Source organism: Papilio machaon, chromosome 16 (assembly GCF_912999745.1).
Source record: "Papilio machaon chromosome 16, ilPapMach1.1, whole genome shotgun sequence".
Classification (NCBI taxonomy): domain Eukaryota; kingdom Metazoa; phylum Arthropoda; class Insecta; order Lepidoptera; family Papilionidae; genus Papilio; species Papilio machaon.
In genome coordinates, this window is record NC_060001.1 from 4,047,259 (window position 1) to 4,068,321 (window position 21,063).

Here is a 21,063-nt window from a genome sequence, read left to right on the forward strand (position 1 = left end):
TATTAATGGAAATTTAATTAATAGAAGCTACTTAACACGTTCCGTGCTACAATTTTTTTTTAAAATAAAAGTGTACGCGCCATGCGAGTTATTGGTACTTAACAATGTTAAGAACATTTGGAAGTGGTTCGAATTGGTCTAAAATTCACTATTCAAAATAAATTCTTTAAAAACCGTGTGTCTATTTTTCGGTAACACATTAACGTTGGCCATTTAATTTAGGTTTTTTGTAATTTTGTATACGGATTATTATACAACTGAATAAAGGTACAACAGCAACGCACACGGTACAAACTTTGCTCGGTGTGGACATCACTAGATTAGCCTGAATAACCATAAATTGTAACTTAACGTAACATCAAGTTTAGTTTTTCTGTAATGTATAATTTTAAGTTAGTATAATGTCTGTTTTTGGTTCAATCTTCACACCGTTTTTTTTTTAATTTCTTTCCAATTAAAAAAATAAAAGAATTAACAATCTTATTAATCTTACTTTAATAATCAACGGAAAAGCAACTGTATAAATAATATAATACATGTATAAAGTTTTATTTTTATTCCTGTTTTCTGCATTTTTGTAAGTAATTTAAAAGAAATAAGAAGATATGTAAGTCTATAAAACCTACTTGGGGGACGTGACAATTCAGCTATTTTGTAAGATTAATACGCTATTTGTATTGTAAATTAAACTGAATGGAGACAGCATTTGTGATTGTTTACTATGATGACCTGAGCTTGAACTCTATTCAAGGCAATTACGAAACAAATTATTACTTTATATCTGTCTTTGCATGACATTACGACTATTGTTATTTATCATATGATACTGTTATTATTAGCCATACTTGTATTGCTATTATTTATTGTTTTCTATTTCTATAAGTTTACATTTAAACAAAGAAATCCTATTAATAAATGCAAATGAAGATGCCATTTCAAGTTTTCTACTAATTTCCAGAAAAAATATTTCATTTGTTAAGTACCAATAATAAGGACTAATTATTCCTTATAATTAGTCCGCGCGGAATAAAAAATAGAAAACGGGGTAAAAATTATCCTATGTCCGTTTCCTGGTTCTAAGCTACCTGCCCACCAATTTTCAGTCAAATCGATTCAGCCGTTCTTGAGTTATAAATAGTGTAACTAACACGACTTTCTTTTATATATATAGATTGTAGTATTCCTTTAAATCTGTTGTAAATCATTTGAAAAACTAAAAATATTGTCGGCAACACTTCGTATTAATAGTTCTCTCTTAAATTATTAACATGCTTTGTATGGCGTAAAAATTTTTAAAACAATTTTTCAACGAATGACCTATAACACCTATAATAATTAATATTTTTTCAAAAATCACTAAAAATTGAATGCACTGAAAATTGATGCAAATCCGCAGTCGACCTACATACATACAATTGGAACTAAAAGCTAAAAAAGAAAGAATAAAAAGTAATATTTACTGAAGGAAATAAAAAAACAAATGCTTATCTTACTAACAATATAAAAGCCGATGTGTGGATATATAGTTGGAGGGATGTTTATTTAAAATGTATTAACAGAATGACTGCATGGATCACGCTGAAATTTGGCACAGATGTAGAACATAGTCTAGAAAATCACATAGGCTTCTAATAAAGTATTTTTTTATTCCGTGCAGAGTCGCGGGTGACAGCTAGTTAATAAATGATGAACTCTTTCAAATAATAGAATGCGTCTGGAAAATGTTAACGAAATAATTTATAAATCATAGAAGATGATTCGTTTAATTATATTTACTCTAAGATAAGAGGACATTAAACCCACAGTAATGTTAGAAACATGTAGAAAGTACTCTGATTTATTTATTTACTTTGTATAGTAATCTAATCACTTTTAAGGAATTCAATACATATACACATAAAGGAAACGGTTCCTACGTATTGAAGAGGGAATACAGAAATTATAGACCGATAAATTTGTCTGGCCCGGTGGACTAGTGACTCAATTACAAAATAGCTTATTAGTGGCCCCTGGTAATGTCAAAAGTGCCAATACCTCGTACTGTAGATGTCTTTACATGACTTATCTTGTATTTTATTTTAAAAGCTTATATTTATTTTCATCTTTTCCGATGTTTGTCATTAAATTTTCCAAATTAAACACACTTATATCGCACATATTGTTGTCTTTGTTTTCTCTAAGAAAATGCAAGGGATGCCAGTATGTGTCACTGCAGTCAAAACCCATACTTACTTCAACAAACCTCAACCATTAAAGCAATGTATTCTTCGTCACACTTTTTCTACACGGAGTAAATATAAAATCATGCAAATTTTTTACGCACTACAAAAACAATAGACTGACGTTTATTGGACTAACTTTTTATTATGGCTTGTTAAAACATATGATTAAAGTTTTTATAACTTGCATAACGTAATTGAAGTGCTATGAGAGTTTTTTATTTGCTAAATACGATTTTTTAAATTACCGATTGCTCAAGAATTTATTTGATCAAGGCAAACATACCGTTGCGTTTATCGACTATAATGTTAATTGTACTAAACCGGTATAAATGTTAATTTAAATTAATAAAAAAACTCGGCATACTTTCATACTTATTAACTGTCGTCATCAAATTCGCTTAACTCCTTACGAATTAAAAGACTAATGAACTGTTTAAAAAACAATCATTGTAGTCATAGTAGGTCCTTAACTTCACATGTACAGTATGAAGTATTCTGTGACCATTTTACTACTTAAAGTGTTGCAGTAAACAGAGATTTTGGTCTTGGAAACCCAAGGTTAATGATTTAATGTCTAAGAAACTTGCTGAATAAACAAGTTGAATATAAAACAATTGCATTTATGCCAGTAAATTTTTAGTTTTATCAGCCGTCGTCGCGCCGGAGTGGCGCCACCCATGAGGTATCTTACGGCATTTAAAATATTAAGGTGTTAAAATTTACATATTAACATGGGTTTCCACACTCAAAACGCCTGTAGAAAATGTGTGAATTCAGAGGAATGATGATAAGTTTATGAGCAGTTTTATCGGTAATGGAAACCGACTTTAATTTAAAATGTCACCTCCATGAACAGCTTAACACAACATTCACGTATTGAATACGTTTTTTTAATTCTTATTAAATAATAATAGAAGCGAGCGTCAGAATATCCTAATTATATTTTTTTTTCTGGGATTTCCAGATATTTGTTCTGCTCAGATGAATTGTCAGTGTATAAAATCATGGCTTTGGAATGTCATTGTCTACTTCTCTCTCAATTATTTTATACTTTAAATATGCAAAAAATAAAAGTCGACTACAATATCTGAATAACCTTATTAAACTTTTAATTAAACATTTTAACAACAACAGTCTTATAAACATTTTACATTAAAATATATACATTTGTATCAATTAATAACAGTAACTTTAAAATCTTGAAACTTCATTTGTCCTCGCATACGCCTCCTTTCTCGTGGGGTCCGTCACTGCCTTTTGATTCCTTCGTTTCACCAAAATGTAAATGACTCTGTAAAGAATTCGTACATTGATACATTCTTGGTAACATCAACTTTCTTATTCTTAAAAAGAATTTATTTTAAACTCCGATATTATATTTTTATTGCAACCACTTCAAGACCACTTTCACCGTTGACACCAAAAGGCATGGCTTATGCAAGATAATTTAAAACCTCGTTTGCTGCATATTTGCACATTTACCTCGTAACTAGTCCGAGTGCATCATGCAAGTAAAAGTGAATTACCTATAGTTCATTCTTTACCTACTGTTCAAGGAGTTTTTACTCATTTTAGGTTTAATGGAATTGACAAAAAAGAAAAATTTTTAATTTAGAAAAAAGAACAAATTGTCATTTTGTATTTTTTTTTGACTTTTATATTCATATTATAAATGCGAATATTTAGATGGATGAATTTTTGTTACAAGGTATCTCTAGAACTCCAGAATCTCGATGAAATTTGGTGTAGATGTAGACCACAGTGTGGAAGAACACAACACAAGAACAGGTTAGGTACTGATTATTTTGATTATTAGTTCTTTATTTAGAATTTTAAACCCCATAAGTATTCACTGTAATTAGTCTTAATGTCAATAAGAATCGTCTGAACCCAGTTTTCACTATAGATTATTTAGTTCATAGTAACAAGTGCCTTGTCCATGGCCATCTGTGGTCGAGTAGCGGCACTTCATCCTACTTAAGTTCCGGGAAGGCTCTTGGTATGCGACATGAGAGAATTGATCCTAAGACTCCAGGTTTGGTGGTGGAATGTCCAACCATGTCTTAGTTAGCGCCTATACTTTGCAGTTAAAAGTTTTAACGTCAAAAATCATAAAAAACGCAGCTGTTTTCGTCTATTACAAGTTATTTGTGTGGGAATTTTGATGTTATAATGAACGGGAAATGTTATTGGAAACTTAGTCAATTTCGACTCAATATAATACTCTTCAGAGAACCAATTAGTACCGCAAAATTAATGAGGTTGTAATTTGCGCAATACAAGAGGCAATTTTAGAGGGTTTTCAAAGTATCAGGTTATTTTAACAACTTCTAAATGGTATCTTAGAATCTTCTCATAATTTTAACAGTAATAATTATAACGAATCAATTTCGCATTTAATTTAGAGTTATTTGGTGACTCAATTTCCCTTTCAGAAGTGAAGAAAGTGAATAAATAACCTTTATCTAACGTAACCTATTAGCCTAGTAAACAGTACTTAGCGTTAACCTGGAATTGTACGTACATGAAATATGTACGAAAACAGTTTGTGAGTCATTCTTTGGTAAATAACACTTGACTAACAGCAATTAAGTATTGCTATCTCAGACGCATTGTATTACAGATTACTTACGTGAACAAGGCCAGAGCAAACAAGGTAAGGGATGCGTCGAACAAGTAAAACGCTCCAGGAAAACTCTCTATCGTTGATATATAAATGTAACTTGAGGTAGGCATGTAGATAGATGGTGCGATCGCCTCCGTGACACCCATTAATGAGCTTAATTTGGCTGAAAGAAAACCATTATTAGAAAATCCTAAAGAAATTTGAAATGGATCATTTAAATTTGTAAAATGCTAGCTCGTTGCTAGAATTGAGGTATGTCTAAATAACTTTGAATAAGGTATTGATGAATTTGGTAGATGCCTTTGTCCACACCGGACAAACAGATACAAACTTAAATAATTGAAATTTTAAAGTAACGTAATGTAATGTATTGTATAGTATCTGAATAAAGACGGATTATTATTATTAAACGCTAAGACGCTAATTTAGTTTGATATAAAAAATATATAACAGATAAATTCAAATTGCCACATCGTAGTTTCCAAACGACTATTTGAGACGTATTGGCATTTATTTACATTTATTAATCGAAACTATCGTAGTTAAATACATTCTAAATGTGAAACATGTTCTGCCACTATATCACTCGATGTGGCCTTGGTTTGCATTTCATAGTGTACAAGTACATAGTGTTCGGTTCACAATGCCGATACAGTTTCGTTTTATTGTCGAAGAACGGTGGCTTCGCTGATTAAAAATACGATGCAAGTAAGCAGTCGATATAAAAATATTACAAGGATGTCTTAAACATGTCTCTTGGATAAACCTCTATCATTATAGCCTTTACCCAATTAAATTTTATTGAAATAATTTTTTTTCAACATTAAGTACTACAAATACTACGAATTGCAATTTCAATGACTCTCAAGATGGAACATTGTTAACTTTTACAGTGGGATTAAAGTCGAGCGCTAGTTTATTTGTTATAAAAAATGGTCACTGACGGGCAAGTTTACGGGGTTAATAGTCGTCTCACAAAAAGATTGGGAAGTACTAAACATAAGAAGGGAAGGTGAGCGATGATTCAGCTGGCTTCAAATCTACGCTAATCTTTTGCTTCTCAAATTCTTTATCGACGTCATCTAATATCAAGTATCTTACTAATGTTATAAATGCGAATGTTTGGATGGTTGGATGGATATATGGATGTTTGTTTGAAGGTATCTCTGGAAGAACACATAGGCTACTTTTTACGTTTTTTTTAATTACGCGCGGACGAAGTCGCATGCGACAGCTAGTTGATTATAAATGGAAGAATACTTACCAATTTCTTCAGTAGGCACACTTTTTGTTGCTATAGCTCTTACTGCTGTCAAACCAGTGTGACTAAATATGTTAAATATTGGTGCCGAGTAATACCATTGTCGATTCGGAGCGAACGCGAACACAAAACACGATGCTATCCTGCTCACACCAGCCATAACTCCTATTATACTGTCCTCCACGTCCAATTTTTTGCTTAAAAATGCTATGCAGAAGAATGTACCTGTAATAAAAACAAACAAGTGAACATTTAAAGGTCAATTTCCATTGCCGCAGCACACGTAAGAAAACATTTTTTTCTCTCTCAGTTGAATCAAGGATGAGAGGGATAATATGAAGAGTTTTTAGAGCAGAAATCAATGGTTAACTTTATGTCACTTTAGGAAAGAAGACGATTTAAACAACACATATCTCGTCAAAATTGACTAAAACGCTAAGTCTGTCTTGACTTTGTAAGTATTTGGATGTCCGTAAAATATCATTCTCTTATCAGTATAACGTTCGTTTAATTGTTTTGTCTACTGTTACATTTTTTTACAGTAAATATAAACCGTATTACTTTATAATTAGTAGCTTTCTAATTGCAATCACGAGGAAATTAGTATGTAGTAGTTAAATTGTCTTGGAGTTTACTTTCTTTAATTGAAATGAAATGAAAATAATAATTAATGATTCAATTATATAATAATTAAATAAAAAAACTTTGAAAAGCTTTAATTAATTTCTTCTTAATTAAAAGAATCAAAAATTAAAAAGTAAACTATTCGTCAAGAGGATGTATACGAGCCCAAACTCGATGTGTCATTTCATTGCGAAGTTCCTATAGCCACTTTCCAGATCTATGAGATCAGCACCATGTCATCATAATATTGTACTGTCATGCGATTAACACAAGTATGTAAAATTTCAGCTCAATCATTAACCGGGAAGTGGTTAATTTGCAAGATTTGATGACAATCACCGTGTCAAGTGAAAATAAGAAAACTTTTAAAATGAAGTATGGACTAAAAATATTTTGATTGCCAAACGTATTATGTAAATACTATGAAGGAAGATAAAACAATGTATTGCGTAAATGGTTAAACAACACGCATGAGATAAATATGAATAACGATAAAGATAATTGCATTTTGAAAACAAATAAATTTTCTATACGATTTGCAGAAGTTACCTTCATGATATGAAAAATATATTTGTGCAAATATACAGAGGAATCATTCCTACAAAATTGACATATAATCTCGGAAGAAAATGCAAAACTTATATGATAAATTAACATAAGTATAGTTGGAACTGTACTAAAAAAATAAACTAATACAAGTTCGTGAACAAAGCGTTACCGGGTGTAGAAATAATTTATCAGTGAAATGCATATTTTTTATCAGTATTTTATGGTCAGAGACTATAAAGCATTCTTAATAAATCTAAACAAAAGAATTCTTGATGTTTTGTTATGAGAATAAATGTATACATACTTTAATTTTTTTAAATTTTCGCCGGAATCAGAGTAATTTAATAGTTAATTACTCAGTCAATTAGTTTACGTTTCTCATACTTAATCTTCACTAAGGACCTCCCTCTTTTGGGTTTCGGAGGGGAATCTACTCAAGATACCTTGGCTGCTGCGAGAATACAGGGTTTGAAGTGAGCACCATAAGTGCAATAGAAGACGATTCCGGGATCTCCTTCGAAGAATACAACGGAACCTTCAGCACTTTACTTAACACTTTCCTCTCCTGGAGGAAGAACTCTGCGGCTTCGCATTATTACGGAAATATAGACTATGCTGTCACCGGCTTTCTGATAACTCAGGGATACGATAGTGAACACTTTCCAAATCTTAATGTGGCAGTTAGTAAAGTATAAATTGAAATTGTTACAGATTATTGAAGTATGTATACATGTTCAAACACTTTATACGAAATCGCTCTTGCAACATGTTTGATATGCGCCGAGATATCAAAAACCTTGACCTAGGTTAAAACAAGATGTTATAGGCAAGTGTATAGGCGGTTTCGCAGTTATGCGCCGTAGATTGTGAGAGGTCATATGTATAAGTAAACAAAATTTTTAGATAACACTGCGCTCATCATTAAATCAAACTAAATGCGATGCATTGAGTAATGTGTAATAAGTTTTCAGATGCTGCTTGATTTGATAGAACAAAAATGTGTTTGTCGTAACATCAATACAGAATCATAATGTTTATATTTCGGCAGTGAAAACTTTTGCTATGATACTAAGAAAATAAGTACAAAATATTATTCCTAACGTAAACGCAATATTTGTGAAATATTTGCATAATTATTTTGAATACGTGTAATTTTGTTGTTTGTTGATGTTGTTTTGTTTTAATTGTTGTTATATTGGTCTTACTTTTAATATCAGGAGATGTTTACTAGCTTTGTTTTTAAATGATAAATGTACTTGTATGTGTAAACGTAATTGTTATTGTTAAATTAACGTACTGAGTTTGCACCTGTAATTGAGATAGCTGTTATCTTCCCTTTGTCGATGTTGTTTTGTTGAATGAAATGTAATTTTAACAATGGGTTGTGGCTTTTAGTTATTGCGATTATAATATTATAATTAAAAACTATTGTTGATGAAATAATACGACCGATTGCACCCTTATGATAAAGAGGAAGAACATGAATCGAATATCACTCGATAAAAAACGGTTAACTCGTTTAGGTTCATACCAGAATTTTCATACATACAAACCTACATATATAAAACACGAAACAACACGCGAAAAACAGAAGCCCTCCTGTCCTTTCAGTTGGATAATTAAAGTAGAAAGATAAGTTAATATTTCTACATTTCGTTACTTAGGTAGTAGAAAAACAATCTGGATTTTCTGTTTTACAATTTCCTGATATTGTTTAAACAGATTGAAGGAATATTGTGGATAGAAAAATACCCTTACACGTTTACGAGTATATACTGTTATGCTAAACATTTTGGATTAACTTGTCGAAATTAAAACTGAAACCGGCGTACATGCGTTGTATAGTACAGATGTATGAATGTAGAAGAAGCGAAAGAGGAGTGTTAGGACCGCGCCTAATGAAGGTCCGTAGTCTCTGCCTACTCCTCTGGGTTACGGGCGTGAGTTATGTTGTAGTTGTTGTTGAAATTAAAACTAAAATTTAGTCAAAATTATTAATTACACATATTAATGCTGTTTTAATGTGTTATTTTTGAATGGTTTTCATTTTAATTCTCACAGTTGTTAATTTTTATCTGCAATGAACATCTGATTTAAATTTCCAAGAACTTACCTATCAAGCCAAGGACAGTGTTGACGGCGCCGTAAATACTGAACTCGACTTCATTGAAGTTGAATTTGCGTATTGCGTATAAATAACTGACTTGAGAATCACCTGAGGACAAAAAAGAAAACAATGGAGATATGACGAATGAACAAGTTTCTTTGTTGAGTTGAGTATTGTCCTTAGTAAGGTCATTAACATCTCACAACAGGCAACTACAACTGATATCGATTTCAAAAATCTACTATTAATATTGGCGATGAAAAACAATAGTTTCGTATTTTGTCAATTTACTATGATTGTGAGAGATGTAGAGTTAAGAATGTCACTTGTAGAGTTATATCTATAATGTTTTTCAATATCGTGGCGGCTCTTAACATCGGGCGAATCGGGGCACAGCAAAGGATTTGAGGTATAGCGGGACGCAGTACGTTGCGGGGAGTTGCAAATCCCGCCTATGACCTTGAGCCGCCAAGATATTTGAAAAGACTTATACCAGTTCGACTTTTTACTTTAAATGTATCGTGAATTGCTTACTTACACTTACTAAACTAGCGCATACTTAACTTAAACTTAATGTCAGTAGGAATTGTTGTCATGCGACATTATTAGCCATTATGAACGACTTACGAACTAAAATTGTAATGTAAAATTTTAATTTCAATTAAATTTAATTGTGAATATATAAATTTAAATGAAGAATTTAAGCAATTTTGTAAAATTGACATTATACAAATACAGAGACCTAGTATACACGTAAACAGGTTTTCCCCGGAAACCCCAAGTTTACCTTGTTACATTTCGGTAGAAAGCCATATTCGTATGTCCATATTGAGAGTGTGGAATTCGTTTATGTTTTGATAAGAGACCCTACAAGTAGAGACGGCACCTTGGGTGCGGTTTACGTACTCCGTAGTAATTAATAAGTAAACAAACGTTTAACTCGCACCCGCCGAGACACTTATGTCCATAAAAACCAGTTCTTTGAATTTTACATTCCTTCGGCTAATAAGAAAGACCTACTTGTTTCTTAAACTTAATTCAGAAACAAATTTACTTCATATTTGATTCAATAGCTCGTCTCAAGAAATAATGGAATTAATAATAAATGCTCCCGTTGTCAGTCAAAGATTACAGATTTCTTTTCAAAATCCTGATAAATTTTTCTATCGTTTACTCCTAAACGTTGTAAATAATAATATTAATTAAACAATTTAAAACAAATTGTGAATATTAATCCGCAAAATAACTACTGAAAATCGCTAATATAGCGAAGTGACCGCCGCCCATTGACATCTGCTATACGTAAAAAGGTTGCATATGCGTTGCCTACAAAAAATCGCATTCGTCGACAACTACAAGTATAACGCGAGAGATTATGTCATTAGGCACATAGTTATTCTGCATAGCTAAACCAATGCGTTTCTCAAGGCCGCCTGCGAAAGTAGTCACACCGTGTAATTACGCAACCGTATACGCAATGTAGACATTCAACTAAATTAACGTAGGTCAAGACGATGGTCTTATTTTTACTTCATTTCGATCCAAACCTTTATCCATAGACAAAGTGTACATAACGCTAAAAATATTTCTGGTGAAAACACTTTTACATAACTATGTAATATTAGGTACACTTATTTTACACTATCTCATATTTTTATCTCACAAATAAAGTAAATAGTTAATTTTGTGTTGGGTGCCATGTATGGATTTTAATATTTACTCTTTTACTTAGTTTAGGCATTGAATCGAAATGATCGCCGTACAATTGCAAACAGCAGCTTGATCTCAACAATAAGATATCTGATCTATGAAAAATTAAATATATGAATATACTAAAATTAAATTCGTAATGTTACCAATCATAACATAAAGATTAAGTAATTAATCATGACCTTTAAATGAGAATATTTAAATACATATTTACTAAATCTTTGGCTTAATTTACAGACCAATCAATTTTTATAGCACCAATTAGAGCTTTCGATGAGATTTTAGCCCAATTTAGTATTTCTTTAATTAACAATATTAAATATCATGCACATAAACATAACAAAGCAAAAAAATATTTTGGATCGGATCAACTATATTTAAAAGCGAACCAATTTCCTTATTATAAGCTAAAGAAAAACGGCTACACTTATGCACACTTTATCCGGTATCGGCACCGACTAGTCTTGTGCCCGTCATGATCCCTTCTTGAATGGGACTGGGGTATTTCGCAAGTTTTTTTTACTAAGAAACGGGCCAAGACCGCTAAATGATCTCAGCCGCAAACACCCTGTATAAAGGCTCGAAACTAGTCGGTTCCACCTCTGGATTATTTGAATATGAGTGTAGTCGTTTCCATTTAGTTTATAATAATATATAATTTTGTGGCGTATTATGTTATTTAAGATTTGAAACAATATTTGTTAGCAATTAGTATTATAGCTTATCTGACTTTGTTTCTATATTTAGAAATAGAATATATGTTGTATTTGACTTTTAAATCGGTCCCAAATTTAGTTCAGTAGAAAATCTTTGAATATCATTAAACTCTATTAACATAAGAAATATATATTAGTTAATTTATACCTCCCAAAACCCATTAACATCAACACCGTTAAAATAACAGTGATTATAAAATTTCTACATATTTTTATCTCCAATATGAATTTGTATTTTCATATGATAGAATACTTTACTTATTTAGTTTCCAAACATATTATCAAAGTTATTTAATAAAATTTCTAAAGCACTAACTTCCACCACATAGCCTAAATTGTTTATAGGCAAAATTTAAGTTAAAAATTAAACCTACTAACTCCAAGTTAAAATCACATAAAATAAATATAATTAAAGAGTAAATCGATTGTAAAAATTATTAATCTTACCATATAGTGGTCCCACCATAAGAATATAAAGAACTATAACTGAAATTATTTGCGTTCTCATACCGAACGCCCGAGGCCGTACTGCCACTAGCACAGTGTCAGCTACAAGCATAAATACTTCCTTGAATATTTTCTTAAGTTTGTTTTTATCGTTCATGTCACTTGGAATTGCACATTTGTCATCTGGAGGTAATATATCTTCGAGTCTGAATACACCGTACAAAAAAGAAAATGTATGGAGTACTAACAACAACGAAAACATACCGTAATAACCTAAAATTCTTAGTAATATACCACTTAATGCAGTTCCCGTTGGAGTCCCTAAGCTCACACAAATCGTAACGACACCCAACCGAAATGTCCTTTCTTCTATGGTCGTTCTGTCAGCCATGAAACTGTACATTCCCATGAATATAATGATGTAACTTCCGGTAAATGCGGCGGGTAAAGCCTCGATCAACGCAGTGGCCGTCAGCGACAACTCCTTGAAATAATACGTAGCAAGTAAAAGCCCAATATTCGCAACGATCTCTCCGATAAAGGGAAATAGTATAAATATCTTTCTTTTCTTAGTCTTATCACTCCATGCTCCAATAAACAACACCATCACAGCCGGTATCGCAGTTTGTAGAGGGAACTTCCACGCCACAACCTTCGCTACTAAGGATTGAACATTATTTAATTCTTTTTCAAGACCGGTTGTATTTCGATCCCTGATCCGATCACATATATCGTCGCTATACTGAAAATTTACTCTACATGACTTTTCCAAGTGCATGTTTTGCACGGCCAACGATGACAGAGCCGTGCATAACATAAATGTAAACAAACACGGCTCGACTGTTGTTTCTCGAATACAGTACTTGATGTCCTTCAACATACGTTTCGATTTTTCTCTCCATGTCGTCTCATGTCGATCACCGGTTAGATGTATATTCGATTTAGTGAAATCGACGGAGCTGTTGATGTTTTCAGTGCTGGCACTCATATTATAACACAGCGATAAAAGTGAGAGTCAGTAAAAGTGATCGACACGGTACTATATTTGAAATACACACAGACCGAGAGCAATGGTTCGCGACCGCCGCCGGCGTTGGATCGTGACTGCTACGCGCTTAATCCGATGCTTTCCAAGTGTCGTTTCCAAAAACCAGGGATGTAAATATCAGGTTGTAAAATGCAGAGCGATAGCAGAGCGCGCGTTGTCGGCGAACGCACGAGGCGCTCGCATCTCGTACACGATAACAGAGGTCTCACAACAACTGTCAACAACACTTTTAATAAATGGGTAATTTTATCTGAGCACCTAGAGTTACACATAATCCGACGCTCTTTCCTGTCTACACTGCCTCACTAAATGAATAAATAAATTAAACAACTGTACAAATTTAGTGACGAGTGCTGTATAAATATCTTTTTATCACTAGGGTGAACGCTCGGTTTTTATTTTTCTACAGGTTATAAATTAAGCGTTTAAGCAGTCTGCCAATCGACACAACCGCGTATGATTAAATGAGGTTATTGATCTGTATCCTATTCTATCATCTAACGGATAAAGATGCCAACTTAATGGTTGACATTTCTAACAAACTTAACATATACGCACCCTGTGTCCTTTGAAACTCAAATTTTAAAGTACACCTTTTTCCATCATTTAAAATTTTACAACATATTCTAAATAAACCAAATAAAAGTAGTAAATCTGATGCATTCTTAGTCATTTTATTTTGGACAGACAATGAGGTTTGATAACAATGTAATATTAATAGTAGTTGTCCTAAATTTTAAATTTATCATATTGAAAAAAATTGTTTTTATTGACAGCAATTATTTAGGAAGTTTATTTATTATTGTATGATCAAGTATAGTTAAGGAAGTAATCAAGGAAGGTAAGGTACTAAAACTTTGAAATGAACAAAAAAGGATATTTGATTAAGATGATGACTGTATGACTTTAAGAAAACGTGAAAAATTGTTTTTATAAAATTAATATTGCGCCTGTTTAAATATAGTGGCAAAGTGATCGGTTAAATTTATTAGGCGCTATTTATTTCTAAGTCATTTTCGTTATAGAGTATATCATTATATATAACACTTATAGCTTTTGTCCGCGACCTTCTCCGCGTGGTATCAAAACATACTAAGTATCTTTATTTTATTTAACTTCTTTGTTTTATGCTATTAGCAGAAATAAGTAAGTCAATCTTAAAAAAAATCAACCGCATAATTTACTAATTTCTTTCGTTTGTAACTTGATATTATGGGACTTTTTGGATGTTCGTGTTAAATTGTATTTAGATATTTGCAGAGAGGACTGTAGGTGTAAGTTTCGTTGAGAGGCTGTTTTCATGTCCACGAGATTTTTCCTTCTCTCAGGAAAAACAAAGCACACTGAATTAAAAAACGTTGTATTATAAATATTTTTGCACAACACCCCAACATGGTTATTAAATAAAACGACTTTATTAGTAGATTGTGTGTAACATTGCGCTATAAAAATACAAAATGGCCGCAGCCATAAAATGACGGATCACAAAGTTTTTAAAATTTTAAATAATATCTCCATTGTCACAGACGTATTGTAGTAAAATAATGAGATGAAATAATAATATACATTCGATTTTTAATATTTTATTAAAAATGAAAACAACGTTATGAATAAAAATCAGAACAAAAGTAAAAAAAGTTGTTACCTGCTGTTTAAATTAATAATTTAGTAATTAAGTTACACAAGCGAAAATGTTATTTTTATCTATTTTTCATTTAAAAAACCATTACAGAGTTACTACGTACATACAGTAACGTTAAATTAAAAATACTCGATAAAAACTCAAATTATTTTTGGCCTGAATAATCCTTTCATTCTCTTTGACAAAACAGAGACAACAATTTATATTAAGAAAAGTTTTACTGCAGTCTAATTTAATGTTTAGTGAAATCTAAAGTACTGTAGCGGCATTGTCGTGGGCATGCATTTCCTTTGCGTTTGGATCCGTCACCTGATCCCGCGCCTGACGCCTTTGTATACTATAAAGGGCTCTGTAAAAAATAACACATTTCATTACATATTCATTACATATATTTTAGTTTATAGTTTATTTTACCTAGTATTCGACAGTAACTTTAGTAGTCAACTAAACTTTAGAAAATCAAATTATTAATTTGCTCCGCCTTTATTTTACGAGGGAAAACAATTATCTTTCACAAACAAAAATGGTCACATAAACTTAACCTTACGAGTAAGAAGCGTTTGTTGTATTTAATTTAAGTACAACAAACGCTTCTTACTCGTAACTTACCGTTGGTTTCCAAGACCAAAATCTCTGTATAAAACATATCTTTATCTCTGTCACATCTTTGATAAAATAGAGATAAGAATATCTTTTATGCGGACATTTTGGTCTCAGAAACTCACGGTTAGCTAGCAGCATAAAGGCTTTAAAAAGAAATGATATGTATAGTCTTATTTTTCAAAATCCGGCCACTTATCGAGGAAAGATAACGAAAGCGAAACACCTGTAAAAAATTACAATACCTCTTATTCGTTTTGAATAAAACGAGTTAACGATATATTTTGTTTTCAGACATCGGAAAGTGTAACAACTCACATGAATATAAAGAATGCTGGCACAGTCATAAAGCCACCGAGCAAGTAAAATGTTCCGGAGAAAGTATCAAGTGTGGCACTGTACACTTTGCTGTACAGAGGAGAGTAAATCACGGGAACTATTGCCTCGACGAAGCCGATCAAAGAACACATCTTACCTGTAAAAAAATTATGAGCCGTTATTTTTAAGTGTAGTTGTATTTAGCTACAATGTTTCTCTCTTTGAAATCTAAACTTCCCAAAAATAAACTAACGACCCCACTTAGAGTCGTGCACCACGAGTCGTGAAATAGGAGTGGGTAATTGAACACAGGTTCAGATGAGATCACCAACGAGTTTCTTAAAGAAAATAGAGACCACCTGGTACCTACCCTTACCTACATATTTAATGACGTTTTAGAAAGAATACCTGATCAGTGGATAACATCGACCATAATATTACTACATAAGAAAGGAGACAAGAATAACATAAATAACTACAGACCCATTAGTATCATGTCCAATATTTATAAAGAATTTTCCAAAGTTATCCTAAATAGATTAACAAAAACTTTGAATGATAATCAGCCGAGAGAACAAGCAGGATTTAGGAGTGGTTATTCCACAATAGACCACATTTATGTCGTGAAACAGCTATTTGAAAAAGGCAAAGAATTCAATATAAATTTCTATTGCTGTTTTGTAGACTATTGTAAGGCCTTCGATTCCCTTTAATGACCTCATATGGCAAGCACTCCTCAACCAAGGTTTTGAAAACAAATACATAAGAATATTGAAAAGTGTACAGTAATAGCAAAGCAAAAATAAAGTTAGAAAAAGAAGGGATAGAAATAAACATAGAAAGAGGTATCCGTCAAGGCGACCCTACATCACCAAAATTTTTTACAGCCGTTCTTGAAGAAGTTTTTAAGCACCTAGACTGGAAGGAAGAAGGGCTAACCATAAATGGCGAAAACATTTCGCATCTAAGATTTGCGCACGATTTGATAGTTTCTCACTTTCAGCTAAAAGTAATGCTCCATGATCTGGATGAAGAAAGTCGAAAATTTGGGTTAGATATGAATAAAGAAAAAACGAAAATCATGACAAACGGAGGGAAAATACCTCTACATATAAACAACACTGTAATGGAATATGTTGAAGAATATATTTATCTAGGTCACTTAATCTCGCCAATTGATGCAACCTCGAAAGAAATAGATAGACGTGTGGGTAACGTCTGGAAGCAATTCTGGAGCTTCAATGATATTATGACAAATCGAGATATCAGCATGTTTATCAAGCGAAAGCTTTATGATACCTGCATTCTACCTATAATGGCATACGGTTGTCAGACTTGGGCAATCACAAAGGCTCAAAAAAAAAAAAACTATTAATGTTCCAGAATGCCATGGATAGGAGTATGATGGGGGTGAGATTGTCGGACAGAATAAGAACTTCAAATATCAACAAGCATACCAGAACAAAAGACGTCACAATCGAAGCCAAAATGCTGAAATGGAAATGGGCGGGCCATACTATTAGGGGCAAGGAAAAATTGTCGAAATTAATAATGCACTGGTATACTAAACACAAGAACAGAAAAAAGGTAGACCATGTACTCGTTGGGTAGACGAGATAAAAGCGGTAGCGGGGAGTGCATGGTCCAGAACAGCGAGAGACAGAAGAATGTAGTCCAAAATGGAGGAGGCCTTTAAATTGACACAAGGACAATAATTGTTTATTATAAATTATAACGTTACATTATGTTTGTTTGTTTATTGTCTGAATAAAGGCTTACATTATTGATAAAGTGTACACTAAGGTTTTCTTTCAGTGACCAATTATTGAACCTGAATGCGGCAATAATACTGTTCAGAATTTTACATACGGCATCCTTAAAGTAAAAATTTTCGTTTTTAAAATTGATATATTGCTTATTTGACTATTAAATCTTTTTAAATTACAAACTATCTCAAACGTTATACAAATGTCATAATTACAAATCCGGTTTGTACTCGTATATGTTTGTGAGTGATATCACCTTGTAGTTATTAAAGCATGTTACATCACATCAGCATGAGGTATAATAGATACAAGAACCTTAAATAAAATAGTAAATAAAAACTTGCTTCGTAGATAATACATATACAGAGCCATTCCATCATAAGCTGTTTATTGTAGTTTATAAAACTAAAATTTATTTATTACTTACACATGGATTATAAAAATGTTAAAGCAAATATCCTCAGCCAGATATTCTATATCATGTATTTTTCTTAACTCTTCATCTTTAATTCTGTTATAATCTAAACGGTTAACCGTGGGTTTTAACTTACTGTTATTTCCATTTTGTCACAAATAATGACAAGGATTGACTATATATTTACAGAAATTTTGGCCTCAGAAAACCACGGTAAATATTTCCACTATTGTCAATCCGGTAGACCATTCACTGACTTCTATTACGAAAAATTACTGATGGTATCTAGGCAATGTTTAAATGAAGTATGTATACGTACCGACTTTATCTTGATCAACAACTTTAGTTCCCAAAGATCTTATAGCTGTTGTTCCTGAGTTCCCAAAAAAATCGAATACTGGACCACTGTAGAACCAAGCTTTTGTTGGTGCCAGAGAATATACGAAACTTGACGTAACTTTGCATATCGTCGCTATGACGCCGATTAAAGCATCGTGCATTTTCAGATATTTACTGAAAACGGTTACCGCTACTGCAGTTCCTATAATATTGATAATACAAATAAAATAATACATATTCCTAAACAAATAACAAAAAATTATATTTTTTATTATATTAGTCTATATGAAGGATAATCTAATATGAATTTTATATATATATATATATATAATATTATGTTTGTTACTCACCTCCTAAACCCATAATGGTAGAATACGTCGAAAACAAGCTAAATTCGACCATGGTCATGTTATACTTCTTTATAGCGTAGAGAAATAATACCATCCCTTCTCCTGTAAAAAAAATATTTTTTTTTATCATGGATTCAAATGTTTATTTTTTTTATTATGCATAAACTATAAAAAAATATTCATACCATACATTGGTCCGATGATTACAATATGAGCACAAATTACAAGCACAATTTGGATCAACTGGATTCTTGCGGTGGTGAAAAGTAGTGAAATTGTATCCCAAACGTGTTTAGGATGGAAGAACTGGATTATTTTTTCTTTGAAAGTTCCCTCCATCTCCACTCGCCTAACATCATGCACTCTAAAATAGGTCTGAAGAAACGCTAACACATACAATAATGTTCCGATGCCAAATATACCATAGTAACCCACTGCTTCTGTTAATACTCCAGATATAGAAGACCCCAACGGTATACCCAGAGTCACTATAACAACTACAACACCAATTCTAAACGTCCGAGATTCAACAGTTGTCACATCTGCAATGAAACTAAAAGATCCCATTAAAGCTATCGATAGTCCCCCAGAGAAAGCAGACGGAAGAGCTTCTATTAATGCAGTTGCCCACAATGGCCATTCTAAAAAGAAGTACGTAGCAAATAGTAATCCTATAGCAGACACCAGTTCCCCTACGATTGGAAAAAGCATGAGAGCTTTCCTGTTTCCAGTTTTATCGCTCCAAGCTCCAACAAATAAAATAACTATTGCGGGAATTCCACTCTGCAAGGGTTGCTTCCACGCCGTCATATCTGCTACCATTTTTTGTGCACCACTTAGGACTGCTGCAGTAATATTATCAGAAACTTCACCGTTTAATGCCAAAGAGCATATTTCTTCTGAATAGTTCAAATCTGACCGACATGCTTTCTCCATGTTAAGTTTTTGGACCGCTAGCGATATTATCATGTTTGGCATAATATAACATAGTAAGAACGGTTCCACCGTAATAAACTTTAAAATAATTTTCACTCTATCCAACCATGATATTTGTTCTTGGCCTTCTTCTTTTCTATCGACATCTTCCTTTTTGTTCGTATATGTGTTTTGATTTTTGTTAACATTTTCTGTTAATTCCAATTCACTTATAGTTTTGTTTTGCATTTTGTTAAATATGACATCAACACGTTATATTTTCTAAACACCAAACCGTTGTGACTGTTTGTAAACACGAGATGCAACTGAACAATCCAAGACTTGTATTTTCTCCATATCGCTATTAATTTTATTTGCTATTTGCTATTGCCAAACAGGTTCACGCTCTATGTCTTCTTCAAGGTGACCACAAATACAAAGTTCAAGTGCAACTTTTTGATTCAACTGTTACGAAAGTTATACATCGATAAAATGTATTACTTTACTGCACTGAAAGCGTGAACAATTTGGATTTCATTACTTTTTCTGCAGTAATCTGAGGAAATTGTCATTTTGTACAAAGCGAGGGTGCGTCAGTGATGCGCAGCTTTTAGTCATACCGACGTTGTGTTATAAAACGCCTATGAATTCCTATGAATTAGAGACATTTTGTTGCACATCCGAAAGCGGCAAGAGGAACAAGTCCCATATACCACACACATAATTGTGCTGTCTGTGAAAATAAATGAAAAAATACTTAAAGATTTACTACTGTCTATTTAAAAAAAAAAACATCTTGGTTAACAAATTGGTATATCCAATATTTCATTGACAATCAAAATGTGATATTCAAAACAAAAATTTCAGATTTATTAAGATTTAACATAATACACAGAGTCTTATTTACTACGGTAATGTATATAAGAATAGGCAATTCAATTCAAACGATTTCGTTGTTTGCAGAGAGGACTGTAGGTGTAAGTTTCGTTGAGAGGCTGTTTTCATGTCCACGAGACTTTTCCTTTTCTCAGGAACAACAAAGCACACTGAATTAAAAAACGTTGTAATATAAATATTTTTGCACAACACCCCAACATGGTTATTAAATAAAACGACTTTACTAGTAGAATGTGTGTAGAGATTGTGTGTAACAGTGCGCTATAAAAATCCAAAATGGCCGCAGCCATAATATGACGGATAACAAAGTTTTTAAAATTTTAAATAATATCTCCATTGTCACAGACGTATTGTAGTAAAATGATAAGATGAAATAATAATATACATTAGATTTTTAATATTTTAATAAAAATGGAAACAACGTTGTGAATAAAAATCAGAACAAAAGTAAAAAAAGTTGTTACCCGCTGTTTAAATTAATAATTTAGTAATTAAATTACACAAGCTAAAA

At 32.3% G+C, this 21,063-nt stretch overlaps 2 protein-coding genes across 2 annotated transcripts; both read right to left on the reverse strand.

The window, feature by feature from the left end:
- Positions 1-3,363: 3,363 nt before the first annotated feature.
- On the reverse strand, positions 3,364-13,513 carry LOC106716794. Its single transcript, XM_014510405.2, has 5 exons — positions 12,263-13,513; positions 9,396-9,497; positions 6,113-6,334; positions 4,855-5,011; positions 3,364-3,513 (listed from the first exon to the last, which is right to left on the reverse strand). Exons 1-5 carry the CDS (start codon positions 13,248-13,250, stop codon positions 3,414-3,416), a joined length of 1,569 nt encoding a protein of 522 aa, XP_014365891.2. The 5' UTR covers positions 13,251-13,513; the 3' UTR covers positions 3,364-3,413.
- A 1,688-nt stretch (positions 13,514-15,201) lies between these two features.
- LOC123721798 (proton-coupled folate transporter-like) lies at positions 15,202-19,700 on the reverse strand. Its single transcript, XM_045681639.1, has 5 exons — positions 18,926-19,700; positions 18,741-18,842; positions 18,371-18,592; positions 15,871-16,027; positions 15,202-15,301 (listed from the first exon to the last, which is right to left on the reverse strand). The coding sequence occupies exons 1-5, from the start codon at positions 19,674-19,676 to the stop codon at positions 15,202-15,204; spliced, it is 1,332 nt and encodes a 443-aa protein (XP_045537595.1). The 5' UTR covers positions 19,677-19,700.
- Between the last annotated feature and the right edge of the window lie 1,363 nt (positions 19,701-21,063).

Coding starts and splice junctions, on each gene's coding strand:
- LOC106716794 (XM_014510405.2), bottom strand. CDS start 13,250: ATGAGTGCCAGCACTGAAAACATCAACAGCTCCGTCGATTTCACTAAA. Junction 6,335..9,395: donor CACTGTCCTTGGCTTGATAG/GTAAGTTCTTGG, acceptor TTTTTATTACAG/GTACATTCTTCTGCATAGCA. Junction 3,514..4,854: donor TTTGCTCTGGCCTTGTTCAC/GTAAGTAATCTG, acceptor AATTCTTTACAG/AGTCATTTACATTTTGGTGA.
- LOC123721798 (XM_045681639.1), bottom strand. CDS start 19,676: ATGGAGAAAGCATGTCGGTCAGATTTGAACTATTCAGAAGAAATATGC. Junction 18,843..18,925: donor AATCATCGGACCAATGTATG/GTATGAATATTT, acceptor TTTTTTTTACAG/GAGAAGGGATGGTATTATTT. Junction 15,302..15,870: donor CCAGCATTCTTTATATTCAT/GTGAGTTGTTAC, acceptor TATTTTTTACAG/AGCCCTTTATAGTATACAAA.